Genomic DNA, 13,603 nt, shown 5'->3' on the forward strand with positions numbered 1-13,603 from the left:
CCGCGCACTCAGCGATATCCCAGTTTTATGGCAGCGGTCTGTTAATAATCGAGTCTGGACCAGACATTCCAGTGATCAACAGCATGAGCATCAATCTGCGAAACTGGGAACCGATGGCATGTGTCAACCGAGTGAGCGAGCCTGATCACCCGATCCCGCTAGTCGCCTCTGACGACAAGCATGGATTACTGAAAATGGATGCTCTAACGTTCACAGGTCTTTCAGTGTGAAAGCCACATACATTGACATCAATGTGATCTTTAACAAGATTTAGAAGACCTATTTTAACCTTAAATACTATATGAGTAATCTTTATGTTTTATTGTGTTTGTCCAGCAATATTCCAGATGTGCCGCGACTGTCTGTGACTAATCGAGTTTGGACAAGAGCATCCATTAATCAAAATTAGCAGTGACCTTTGCATGTGTCAACCAAGACATCCGATCAAGTAAGTCGCCTCTTACGTTAAGCAAGGTTTGCTGAAGATTAGTTCTGACCCGAAACACGTGGGATCCTTTAGTAGGTGAGTTGTGTATATTGCATGATTACCCATATGAGCTAATGTCGTGAAATGGCTTTTATTTTACAATTACCATTCTGTACTGCTCTAGAAACATTTGTTTCGCGCTGCTGAAATAGAAGAGTACATGGATTTGTTAGCGTACTTCCTTGACTCGAGCAGGTATTCCTCTGTACTTCATGACCAGATAGTCCAGGAAGGAGGTTGGTAGGTAGTTCTTCCACAGTGTAAACAGCTGGAAATAATGCACGCACTTGTTACATTCATGGGCACCATGGTTTTAGAGCTAGTGTATCGATGAATAATTCTGGTTGATGCGCTAGGTGGAGTAAACACGTATACAATTTGTGTACGAATTTGTTCAAGACATTGTTAGCAAGAATAGATTATAACATGTTTTCAGCAATAACTATATTATATCAGTTCATTTGGTACTGATGTGCTTTAACAGTATAAATCACACTCAACTGAAATTATTAATGGAAACCTGTTAAAGGCACACATCAAATGCCAAGATTATTATGGAGAACCTGCCATGTGCGTGCCGTAGACAAGGGCTTCGAACAGCCATATTACCAGAACGATCGGTCGTAAAAGAATACCATTGCCAGTCCAGGCTGTTCAGACATGTGACAGTCCACTTTACGGAAGTGGAAGACCCAGGCTCTTGAGATGACCATTATCCATATGCGCAACCGGATGCTAAAAGTGACGTTATCAGCATCAACAGTGCTGGGTCTCCGAATTAGCGTTCAGGTCTACTTGATAATAATAATAAACAACTGAAATGCTCACCACGTCTATATCCAATAAGGTACTGCCCCCATGCGTGGCGTATCTGCACGCTGGGTGCTCATTGGTAAGAGCATCTACAAAGTCATCCAGCAAGGGATCAATATTGCTCCGGGAATGGGTGGTGCCTTCTTTAAACACGGACAACATATGGTCGAGGTAGTCGTCACCGTAGGCAGTCAAAACCTCGTCTGTAGCACCCGACATCATCTCTGCTATTTCCCGTGTTAATCGTCCTGTCTGCAATGTTAGTGTCAATTTATGTTGTGGGTGACGTACGACTAAATGAATGATGTTAGATTAAGCCACATTAGCAATACTCCAGCAATATCACGACTGGCGACACCAATGAATTCCACGCATTGCACCCATGTGAAGAATCGAACCCGGGTCTGCAGAATGACGAGCGAACAGTCTAACCACTAGGCTCAGACTGACGCATGAACGTTTCTTATCCTCTTGAGGATACCCGTATTAGTTCCTGTGGTCCCCGCCTCCTCTGAGTCTAATCTAATGAAAAAATAATAGTCGGGGAGTCTCACATACAACAGATGCTATTGGTGTTTATGTACTGATACTGTAATCCTTGCTTATAATAAAGGCATGTTTAGAGTCCTCAAACAGTAATTAGAAGTGATACTTATAAATGCAAAACTTTATGGATGTCAACTTCTTCACATTTGGTGGTACATTATGTCTCCTTTATCAGGCGAATGGCAATCTGCAATATATATCTCGGAACGTTGTGTCCAGCAAAGTAAGGAAGTTAACATCTGAAAAGTCTTGCCAGGGGGTCATTTTGATCTTTCTTTGACCATATTTATCAATAATATTGTTCCCTGAAGCAAACCGCATTAAATATATATTAAAACTACCTCACATTCTAAAACACAATAGGTTTCGTTTCTATTCTGCCATGAAAGGAGCGCTTTCAAAATACACTCGCTTGGAACCATCCAGGTTCAAAATAGACTACTATAATAGGCCAATTACTAATGGTTCAAAATGAATGTTTTGAAATGAATATTTGTTTTTCATCATGATTCAGACCAGTCTGTTGTATACTTGCATACTCTGGGAAGTCAATTATTTGAAATCAACATGGCATCTTCTATCTCAGTCTGCTAAATCGTGCAAATACGTGCGGAACTAATGTATGTTTCTATTTTTATTTATTGAATAACATGAGTATGGTCATGTAGAAGTTGTACTCAGCAGCTGATCTGAACTAGCTCCTCAACAGGAACACACCTGAAACCCAACAATCGCCAGGGACTTCGACCTGGCTGAACTTGACCTACTTACTATACTGAATCCTGGATATAGTTGTTATAATGACTGTTCGAGGAGACAAAGCTACTTACAAAACGCCTGAACTCAAGGATGACCTTGATGACACGAAATGTTCTCAAAAAGGGTAAACATGTCATTTCCTACCAATAGCACCTGCGGCTGACACAATTATATTAACGTGTAAATATTCACTATTGATCTTTCTATTCAAAAACGTTCTATTTCACCTGTTAGATCTACATTCATTTTCTGTCTTCCAGCGAAGTGTGGCACAGGCGGTCCCAGCCTTATTTATTTTCATTGATTGAAAACATAAAGCAATACAACTCATTGCAGATGTTGTTGTTATGGTCTCTTGAGACAGCCGCGTTATAACTTTAAAACCAGTATTGAACAGCATTGACTTACAAAACACGCACTATAAAACATTAAATGCGAAAACAAATGGAAAGCTTCAGAATGACTCACAAGATACTGTCGAATTGTATACATGCAATTTGTATACATTCAAATGTCCGTCGATTTTGGGACACTGGTAAATATGTAAATGAAAATAATTTGCCATTAATTTCAAATTTCATGAACCCTCTTAAGTTAAAATCCGTTACGCAAAATGTATCAGTTTAATTAAGAAATATTTCAAATCTGATATATTTATGGGGATATATTAGTACACGTAAAATGGATTTTGCGGGACACCCGGAAAAAGTAAATCGTTTCATATAGTCCTCCGGACGTACACACAGTGTAAGTGCTTGTGATCGCAACCTTTGATCAGCCTTTTACACCACTACAAGGTTCTTTTGCACGTAATCATCATTACTTTCTGGCAATGACGGTATAAATTCGGCATGACACCGAACATGCCTACAGCCATGTTTAGATGTGTATGCAGTGTTTTAGTTTGCGTCTGAGATACCCGTGAAGGTCCCGGGGTAGATTAGGCCTTCAGCAATCCATGCTTGCCATAAAAGGCGACTATGCTTGTCGTAAGAGGGGACTAGCGGGATCGGGTGGTCAGGCTTGCGGACTTGGTTGACACATGTTGTTGATCACTGGATTGTCTGGTCCAGACTCGATTATTTACAGACCGCCGTCGTATAGCTGGAATATTGCTGAGTGCGGTGTAAAACTAAACTAACTCACTCATTGCGTCTGAGATGAATGTACATCGCAGACCTGCGTTATAGTCTGTGAGAACACAGGGTGGTGGGAATTCATTAAACTGACATATCTGTAGATCTCTACTCTGAAAGTACCATTCAGTACACAGAAGACTGCATGTCCACGTTATTGTTGTAAATGCCTTCTCCTTAAACAATCTATGGGGAAGGTGGGACGATCATGCTCGATATCCTTTAACATAATTCTCCACTTGTACCCTGAATACACAATCAGTTCGGCCAGATAATTGAACTGACTGCCTGCGCTGGCTCTGCCTTCTCACAGTATCCAATCAGATAAGCCACCTTGCTACTGTTAACAACGGACAGGTCTGAAACCTTCAAACAAATATATTCAAGAACTCCTTGTACCTCTTAACATTATCGTTTACTGGAAACTGGTTCGCTCAACTTCTCATTGTAGAAACCTGATTGGACAGAAGCCAACAAAAGGAGGTAATACAATTGTCGGGCCGAACCGAAGATGCTTCCAGAGTATTTATGAAGATTTATGGAGATTAGGTAAAGGGCCGTGGGATAGGTGGTTAACGCGGGTTCAGTTTGTCATGTGTTTACTCTATGATGTTACAGTGGTACATATACTTCTCGTTTATAAGTTGCTTGCCCTTCTAGACATTTCTGAGCATTATAGGAAATGTGATGGGAACGGTTATATTTAATGCTACACAGAATATAATTGTTCTTACATTCCTGTCATCCCATAACGCTGTCGCACCTCCGAAGTTTCCGGGTTCGACGGCAATGACCTTCACTCCAAAACGTTTCATCTCGAGTCGTAACGTGTCCGTTAGTCCCTCTGCGCCATATTTCGAAATATTGTAGGCCCCGAAACACGGATGGGCACACAAGCCCTTGACACTTGTGACGTTGACTATCCTCCCTGGATATAGAATTGTATCAACATTAATCATCTCGTGGTGCCTGTTATGACATTGATTTAAAACTCTTAGCAGATACATTTGTTCATTTATGCCACAAGAGTGCAAACCTGATGACAGTTCCAGGACAAAACAACACCAGGTTCTTGAATGGCATTTCGTTTGAAGGCTTTTGGATAAAAGTAGCAACATACATGTTTACTCTACAGAAATAGAAAGAGTATTTTCTTTTAATAGAAGACATAAAGGAGACAGCTTACTTTTATGAGATGAAACTTGCATTTCTTTTGCATAAAGAAAGGGAGTGTTTGTGATTAGTGATGGAACAAGAACATTTCCAAGGGCATCGAGCTCCCAAGCACTGTACTGTGGCAGTCAGTGCGTGACCTCGGGCTGCACATGTATGTATGGTATGGCATTTGACTGTAATTACCCAGATTCGGCTGAGAACACACACACACATAGTGCTGGTTTCATAAAATAAAACGCTCAAAACTAAGTAATTAACAGCATCGACTATGCGACGTTGGCAACGGGCTGAACGTTTGCGTCAACAGAGGTGACTTCAGCAGTATTGGTGACGTTGGCTGCTAATGATTTTGTATTAAAGGATGACACCTTCAACAACGTGCTGGCCACCATCATACCATTACAGCCCGTTAGATCTCTTCGCCAAATTCCGACCAGATATGGTCATGTCCATATGGATCAGACGCAAATGTTGGCGTTTCAGACAGCACAGTGCGCATAGCTTTGATGTGAAAGGTTTTGGCTCGCTAGTATAAAAACTACAGGTGACTGTTTTGAGCTAAATGTTACCAAATACTCCATACTAGTTAAAGGTGATGTTTGAACTGATGTATCATGAAACAAAGACTCTTGCCATGATTTCAGTACATGATGCAAATCGGTGGAAAATGACGAATTCTTCATAACATTTTACACCAGCTGTTCACACGCACGATATTTTCACATGCCATTCAGCAATCTGATGCTTGGGGTTTGTGCAAATTGATCTGCACAAGGTTTGCAGTCTGTTCCCCCAAGTTAGTAGAGATATCAGTCTTCCACGTTGCATTACATGTAATGGATGTTTTCAGCGAGTCTAATGTTATTAAAGGAAGTATATATATGTTAGTCAACATTATTACATTTATCCAATGAAGACGCGCTGGGAATTTCCTTCATCAGGCTGACACGCCGCGACGGAACTGAATTAATTTTTACACCGGCGATTAATTAAACTCTCTCTGCCACTCATTCAGCATCACCTTTTGCATATCTAACAAGGGGGAGAAAGGTCTTCGTGACCCTTATTACACCAAGGAGGTTGACGTCCACCACTTTCTGAAATATGTCCATAGTAGATAGTTCCACGTCCCCGAAACTGACCACTCCCGCGTTGTTGACCAAGCTCCATAAGCCTGAAGGGTTTAAGGATTGACCACTTAAAGGATGAAACATGGGGTTCTCCGCTTCAAGAAGAAATACACTGATCTAAGGACTTGATGTTGTAGTGCACCAAGTTCTACATGACCCGTCGTGTCTTAGAGACAGAAACTGTAAATTGTTTGTTCTCTAACACACAATCCCCGCTAACCATCATCCTCCTATTATCCCCAACTTTGGCCAGATGTCGCGATGTCCAAACAGAACGGCAGTTACGGGAGGCTCTCATCCACAGTGCTAAGGCAGGGTTAATGGACATCACTTTAACTTCTACATTAAACTAGGACATCTGTATTTAGGCGACTACATCGAGGCACTTGGACATGACCGCTTGGGATGACATTCCGCTTGACCAAAGTATATTTTTCATCCTACACAACGACGAGACATTCTTGGAAAACAAGAATGTGTTTAGTTTGACTGACATCTACTTAGTCTTAAAGAATCTTTACAGGTGATTGTTCCAAGAGAAGCAGCTGCTCGGACTCGTCTGTTTAAAAACTTTCTTCTGAGTATGTTCGCTAAACTTGATACTGCATATTATGTCTCCAAGGTCAGCTGCCTGGCATGTCTTACATGAATACCTGTGGATCGCTGCAACACATAGTAATCCTGCCAAATATCACTAACATAAGTACAGTGGCACACGTGTGTTCACTGACGAGTCAGGGCACACTGTACAAAAGCATGTATTGTAAAATCCTAGTTTAATTTACTAAAAGCCCTATATGTTACTAATGCATGACGCTGTGCTTGAAACACCTGACAGCCGCCCAGAGCTGTATGAAGTGATCTAATTGGGACACATCTGCACGGGAGGATGCAAGAAATAAGATAACTTATTTAAGAGGGTTTATTCTCCCAGCTGGGCTAGCGCTTTTATTTTTGCTTTACCATAAACCACAACGAGCCGTTCATTTCTTATAAGATATCACGGTTATATCATTCTTCAAGGAATTACAAGATTTAAGATATTTTTGATAGGCCGATGAATACAATCCGATCTCAATGTCATCGGATTAGTTCATGTCAGGACTACACTATTTACAGCCACACAATTCCGATACTGATATGTTTACAAGGGCATGTTTAATGGCGAATACGAGGAGGTATCCCCGTCACGCTGATTATGCCAGTCCTGATAAGTTATATTTCAAACGGGTGAAAATCCTCATGAAAAGAATTGTTCATACTCATCAGGCCACAGGCAAAAAGATTGCTTCATACCAAACCAAATACCTCATCTTGATGCTAAAACAGTATACATGCCTTTTACTGATTAAGGTGATTCAATTATAAAATCTTTTGGCGACTTTAGTAATTTCCACATATCCGTTATATTAACAATAACGTTTGACATTAAAAACGTCACGTGTAAGTAAAACATGCACTGGACAATACATACTGTCATGCTTTGTCCTGGTTGCCAAAATAGTATGCTGAAGAATACTATCAAATGAATCATTAGATAGAGAGTTTATACCTGTTCCTTTACATATTTTTCTTGTTCTTTCAAAACACAGCTCCACGCTTTCATCGGAAGTGACGTCAAGTTTCAAGACGTGCACACGACCACTTTGGTTCTTCTTCAGTTCCCGAGCACCTGGCCCGTTCACGTCAAGGCATGTCGCTACTACAGTGAACCCTTCCAGGATCAGACGCCGTGCCAGTCCGTAACCTATACCTTCATACACACGGAAGCACGGTTTAATGGCAGTGTTAGAGCATAAGAAAAGCGAGATTTATGGATGTCAACTTTTTGTGAAACGACGTTTCTGTGTGTATGCTCAGTTCTTCATCCTGATGAGACCCGTGAAGGTCCCGGGGTAGAATAGGCCTTCAGCAACCCATGTTTGCCATAAAAGGCGACTATGCTTGTCGTAAGAGGCAACTAGCAGGATCGAGTGGTCAGGCTCGCTGACTTGGTTGACACATGTCATCGGTTCCCAATTGCGCAGATCGATGCTCATGATGTTGATCACTGGATTGTCTGGTCCAGACTCGATTATTTACAGACCGCCGCCATATAGCTGGAATATTGCTGAGTGCGGCGTAAAACTAAACTCACTCACTCACTCATCCTGATGATGACACGTCGTGTTAGTCACAAAAAAAGTTGACGTCCATGAATCTTACTTTTCTTATGCATTCTAAATGTCCTTCAAAGATTTAATGTGTAAATATTTTACCTACAGACAACAATTTATGGTAAAGATAGGATTTATATCCTAAAACAGGGAATAGTTGTTAGCAGTGATAGATAGGGCGTTACAACATGCAAACCACCCTGAATACCGCTTCTTGTTTCTCAGTGATAAACAAGATACATTACGAAACAAAATATTACGAATGTCATCTTCGTGATTATAGTATACACACCATGGCTGGGCTTTTCCTTGCCCCTGATTGTAGAACTGAAACATTTGTTTTATGTGTAATGACTCATGTTTCCTGAAACTGTTTCCAAAGGAAAACGGTTCACCGTGTGTGTGTTGAATGGATTGCACCATCCGGAGTAGGACACACATTTGAAAAGGCATGTGCAAGTTCGATCTCATCGTTGTCATGAAAGAGTAGGTTAAAACACGTTTCGGTCGTTCTAGTTGTACAGATGCATACTACGTGAAACAGTTCGCGGAGGAATTGCTAGACATGGACCACCAACCTACTGTGTTATCGGGGGAAAGGGAAGTCTAACATGTGCTGTTCTTAACCGTGGAGTGCAAGGCTTTGTTCTCTAGACATGTGTCTGCTGGTAGACTGAGAGAACAAAGTTTCATCATATGCTTGGGCGGCGGGGTAGTCTAGTGGTTGACGTATTTGGTCGTCACGCCGAAGGCCCGGGCTCGATTACTCGCATGGGTTCAAGGCATGGAGCCCATTTCTGGTGTCACCGACCGTGAAACTGTTGGGATATTGCTAGAAAACGACGTAAAATACTCACTCTTTATCAGTTATGACGAGTCAACTACATGAGAAATGTTTGGAGTGACCTACGCCGCTTTTAGTCATATTCCAATCAACAAGCAATCCTGTCTTGTGTATTGTAAACTTAATCAAATTCACATCACAATTTGCTGGAATGCATTTAGAGATTCGAACTGCATTGCATCTATCCATCAGCAAGATTAGAAAGATACAAGCGATCCTTGTTAAAGATACACCCTTTAAAATGGATTTAATACATGACAACCGTCAACATGCTAAAGTATTCGCCGAAGGACTTCACACCTAAGGTTTAAGATACTTTATCAACTACTGGTGATTGAAACAGTGAGGACTTTATCAAACTGGAAAAATAACGGAATGCTATTACCTTGGCATATAGTCGTTGTCATGCGTTTGTATTTTGCGATGGGAAATGACCTAAGAATCAATGCTGTATTTAGTGAGGTTTTGTGAGGTAAATACACAATCTACATTTATCATACAGGTGTGATCAGCCTACAGGTTTATACGTCTATGGACATATGTTCACAACGAGTAAGCATACATTCAAAATGAACAGGTAGTTCAAGGGAGTAACTATTCTGTAAATTATAGGAACGCTTCAAATACTTTTTCTCAATCCAAAATTGTGTTATTTTTCTTATTGAAGTATCCTAGATATAATTATGAAAACAGTAATGTCATGAATAGCTTGTCAAAAAAGATCAATTGGGATTTTTTGACAACCTTCGGCGCGAGACAGGAGTGTCTACGTGACATTTTTTACATAACCCAGTGTTTTACGCGTCTCACAAATGTCGAGAATGGATACAGAAAAGATGTCACTGCGTCCGAAAGCACTCACAGCGTTTTCCACTGTGCCCACAAAACGTCCATACCTTGCTAATTGTTTGGTTGTTTCTTTCAGAACAATCAACATTATCATTTATTCATTCCAGGCTCTAAACAAATTGTCCAAACAACATTTCTTTACACCTTTACTTCACAGAACGCTCATATTGCCTGCAAGGACCCTTGTTTAATATTATTATATACCTATATAGAGGACATATCCACTCAGTGCATGCTCGAGGCACTGGAACCATCGGGTGTCTCTTTCTGGCATTCTTTGAACCTACTGAACTCATTGGGAAGAATTCAACTCATCCTGCATGTTAGGCGCAAAGAGTTATCACACAGTAAATGTCGATAGTACTGAATAAAATGGGCAAAGTACACATGTACCTGTATCACAGCCGGTAATAAGGACGGTCCTGCCATATGCTGACAGTGTCTTGACACGCTTCATTTGTAGTGTCGTGTAACAGATATAACCAATGACGAGGCATGACACTGCGAGGAGGACGGACGGTTGAAGGGCGGCATACACCGAGCTGAGGGTTGACACCAGCAAACACATTTGGTATATTGGCGTCTCGTCTAACATCTTGCATGACAACTGTAACAAAGTGCATACACTACCACGACTTGTGGGGCTAAAGTTATGCCGAAATGACGTTAATGCTTATCTCACTCACTCACACAGTCATCAGAGAAACTGGTTTGTTAGTAAACTATCGTCCACAAGAAAGGCCACCAAAATACAAATTATTATAAATTGTCAAAACAATTGCCAGTCTGCTCAAAAACGGCTGAAAACGCAACCTGTCTATTCCCAGTGAACAAGTTCACGAGGTTTTGATGAGATAATGAAGTCGCACAGAAAAAAAGGAAATTGGGAACAAAGTTGCCTGTATGACATGAGGTTATAAAGCCTGACTAGATATGTCCTCTCTCATCAAGTGGCACGACTGAAAGCAGCCAGCACGCTTCGACTGACCAAAGAACAGACGGAAAGAATAATCGTTGCACTTCAGATGGGCGGAACACAGCAGTACGTGGCCAGACGGTCATGGGATACCGCAAGTCCACTATCGCCAGACTTGTCACACGTCACAAACGTGGCAGTACTGCTGACACACCCAGCCCAGGAGGGGCAGACTCATAGTCACGACCCCACAGTTAGATCGATATTTGCGGGTGCTTTATCTGAGAAACCGCTACCTCACTGTCACGTCACCAAGCGCCAATAGCCTTGGACAGGCATCCAGCAGACAGACCGTAGAAAGATGGTATTTGTGCCTATCGACCTCTCAAGGGCATAAAGTTCCGACACGGACGTGCCAGATTAAGGTGGGACAGGATCTGCAGTGGCAGCAGCGAGGCTGGCGAAGAGTGTTCTTCAGTAATGAGAGGAGATCCAGCTCTTCAAATTAGGTGGTCGTGTTCGAATCTACCAGCGTCGGGGCGAACGGACGGCTTTTCCTTGCATCCAAGAAGTGGAACATTACGGAAGCGTTATGGTCTGCTACGGAATTGGCACGGACCAGAAGACAGATCAACAACAGTAATCTCACCGCACGTCGTTACATCGACGCGATTTTACGGACTATGGTGTTGTCCTACTTGCAACGTCATCCAAGGACTACGTTTCATCAGGACAACGCCACACCCCACACAGCTCGGATCACTGGTGACTTCCTTAACACCGACAACGTCAACGTGCTACAGTGACCAGCGAGATCACCCGATCTGTCTCCATTCGAACACCTCAGAGACCAATTGGGGCAACGTATTCGGAAACGTCATGGACTAGGGACGCTTTGGCAGTTGCCCTGCAAGAGGAGTAGCGCCGAATCCCTAATGGCCATGCACGATACAGAATCATCTATGTTGTTCAGGACAGTTTGAGACCTTAGAGACGAATCAGCGTTGGTGATCGAATACTCGACACTCGAAACTCGTCGTCCATGTGCCTTCAGAGCACGAACTGTTTCGTTTTTCTAACTGAACTGTTGCTGAATGATTGTGTTTTACAATACAACACTTCTTAATACCATGATTTGCTTTTGTTGTGTCTTAGTGAAGAAACTTGTTTGGTGGACGTTTCTTTTTGACGCTAGTTCAACTGAAGTAAAAAAAGCAGACAGGTGCATATCCGGGTAAATATGTGTCTTATAACCCATGCTTGTCGTAAGAGACGACCAATAGAATAGGGTAGTCAGACTGACTGACTGGTTGGCACATGTCATTGTATCGCAGTTGTATCAATAGTTCGATGCTCATGATGTCGTTCACTGGATTGTTTGGTTCAGACATGACTATAGGACTGCCGCGATGTAGCTTTTACTTAGTGCGGGGCTAAACAATAAACGGTATATGCAAAGATGTTTGCTGAAGATAAACGGTAGCCTACCTTCTCGTAATCTGTTTATCTTTGACCTTTTGACGTATAATCAGTTTCTAGGTGATCTATTTCCTGGCTGTAGGTAATTACGGTGTTTCGGCGCGAACCTAAGTATATATTGTCTACAGCAAAAATTGTGCTTGGATACTGTTGTTGGTGTATATATATATATACATCAGCTACCTGCTTGTGTTCCAGATCTGTAAGCAAGGCTCCTCATCTTTCTACATCCACATTCCAGTTCTTTTGTGTGTAGTGACCTTCTCGTCATTATTGTGTGATACGTGCCTTCCCACAATCACAAAACACAAGCTAGGCTCTCCCGAACTCGAACATTTATGACCTAGTTAAGACCATATTTATCAATTCAGGGAAATGGCAAATGTCCACGGTCAGTAGCTCGCTTACGTTAATGTAAAATCGCATTCACTAACTACTGTATCACACATCAACTAACTACTGCATCACACATCAGCTAACTACTGTATCACATATCAGCTGACTACTGTATCACATATCAACTGACTACTGTATCAAACATCAACTAACTACTGCATCACATATCAACTGACTACTGCATCACATATCAACTGACTACTGTATCACATATCAACTGACTACTGCATCACATATCAACTGACTACTGCATCACACATCAACTGACTACTGTATCACATATCAACTGACTACTGTATCACATATCAACTGACTACTGTATCACACATCAACTGACTACTGCATCACATATCAACTGACTACTGTATCACACATCAACTGACTACTGTATCACACATCAACTGACTACTGCATCACATACAAACATACATACCTGAGTTCAAATTCTGCAAAATATAAGACGCGTGCGGCTTATCTAAACCCGCACATGGTTCAAATAATCAGACAGATGGCACCTGTGAAAATGTCAAACTCCACTACACGCCAGACATTAACCAGAACCGTATTTTTTCTTAAATAAACCTGTGAAGATCCGGTTTACATTTGATCGTCAATAGCCCGTGTCGTAAGGGGCGACTAACGACATCGGGTGGTGAGACTCGCTGACTTGTTTCCACAGTCATATCATCGCATCCCAATTGCGTAGATTGATTCTGGATTGTCAATTCCAGACCATCACTGTAATATTGATGAGTGCAGCGTAAAACTAAACTCGCTCAATCAATTCTAAATAAGCTCGGGTCGAATGGTTATCAAACACTACCGTTTAGTATAACTGTGTAAACAATATTTCTATTTAAACGTTCAACAATATTTGTTTTGTCGGTTTCGTTTGACGCCGCTTTTAGCATATACT

At 41.6% G+C, this 13,603-nt stretch overlaps 1 protein-coding gene across 1 annotated transcript; it reads right to left on the reverse strand.

The window, feature by feature from the left end:
• Positions 1–562: 562 nt before the first annotated feature.
• On the reverse strand, positions 563–13,251 carry LOC137256333 (D-beta-hydroxybutyrate dehydrogenase, mitochondrial-like). Its single transcript, XM_067794107.1, has 7 exons — positions 13,121–13,251; positions 10,290–10,503; positions 7,600–7,800; positions 5,939–6,091; positions 4,476–4,669; positions 1,316–1,552; positions 563–755 (listed from the first exon to the last, which is right to left on the reverse strand). The coding sequence occupies exons 2-7, from the start codon at positions 10,489–10,491 to the stop codon at positions 657–659; spliced, it is 1,086 nt and encodes a 361-aa protein (XP_067650208.1). The 5' UTR covers positions 10,492–10,503; positions 13,121–13,251; the 3' UTR covers positions 563–656.
• Between the last annotated feature and the right edge of the window lie 352 nt (positions 13,252–13,603).

The sequence above is a fragment of the Haliotis asinina genome, chromosome 11 (assembly GCF_037392515.1).
Source record: "Haliotis asinina isolate JCU_RB_2024 chromosome 11, JCU_Hal_asi_v2, whole genome shotgun sequence".
Classification (NCBI taxonomy): Eukaryota; Metazoa; Mollusca; class Gastropoda; order Lepetellida; family Haliotidae; genus Haliotis; species Haliotis asinina.

What these genes read in the sequence shown, in the direction of transcription:
- LOC137256333 (XM_067794107.1), bottom strand. Translation starts at nt 10,491, where the DNA reads ATGTTAGACGAGACGCCAATATACCAAATGTGTTTGCTGGTGTCAACC. An exon ending in TATTACCGGCTGTGATACAG is followed by an intron (nt 7,801 to 10,289) that starts GTACATGTGTAC and finishes GTGTGTATGAAG; the next exon opens with GTATAGGTTACGGACTGGCA. An exon ending in CCTTGTTAGATATGCAAAAG is followed by an intron (nt 4,670 to 5,938) that starts GTGATGCTGAAT and finishes TTCTATATCCAG; the next exon opens with GGAGGATAGTCAACGTCACA.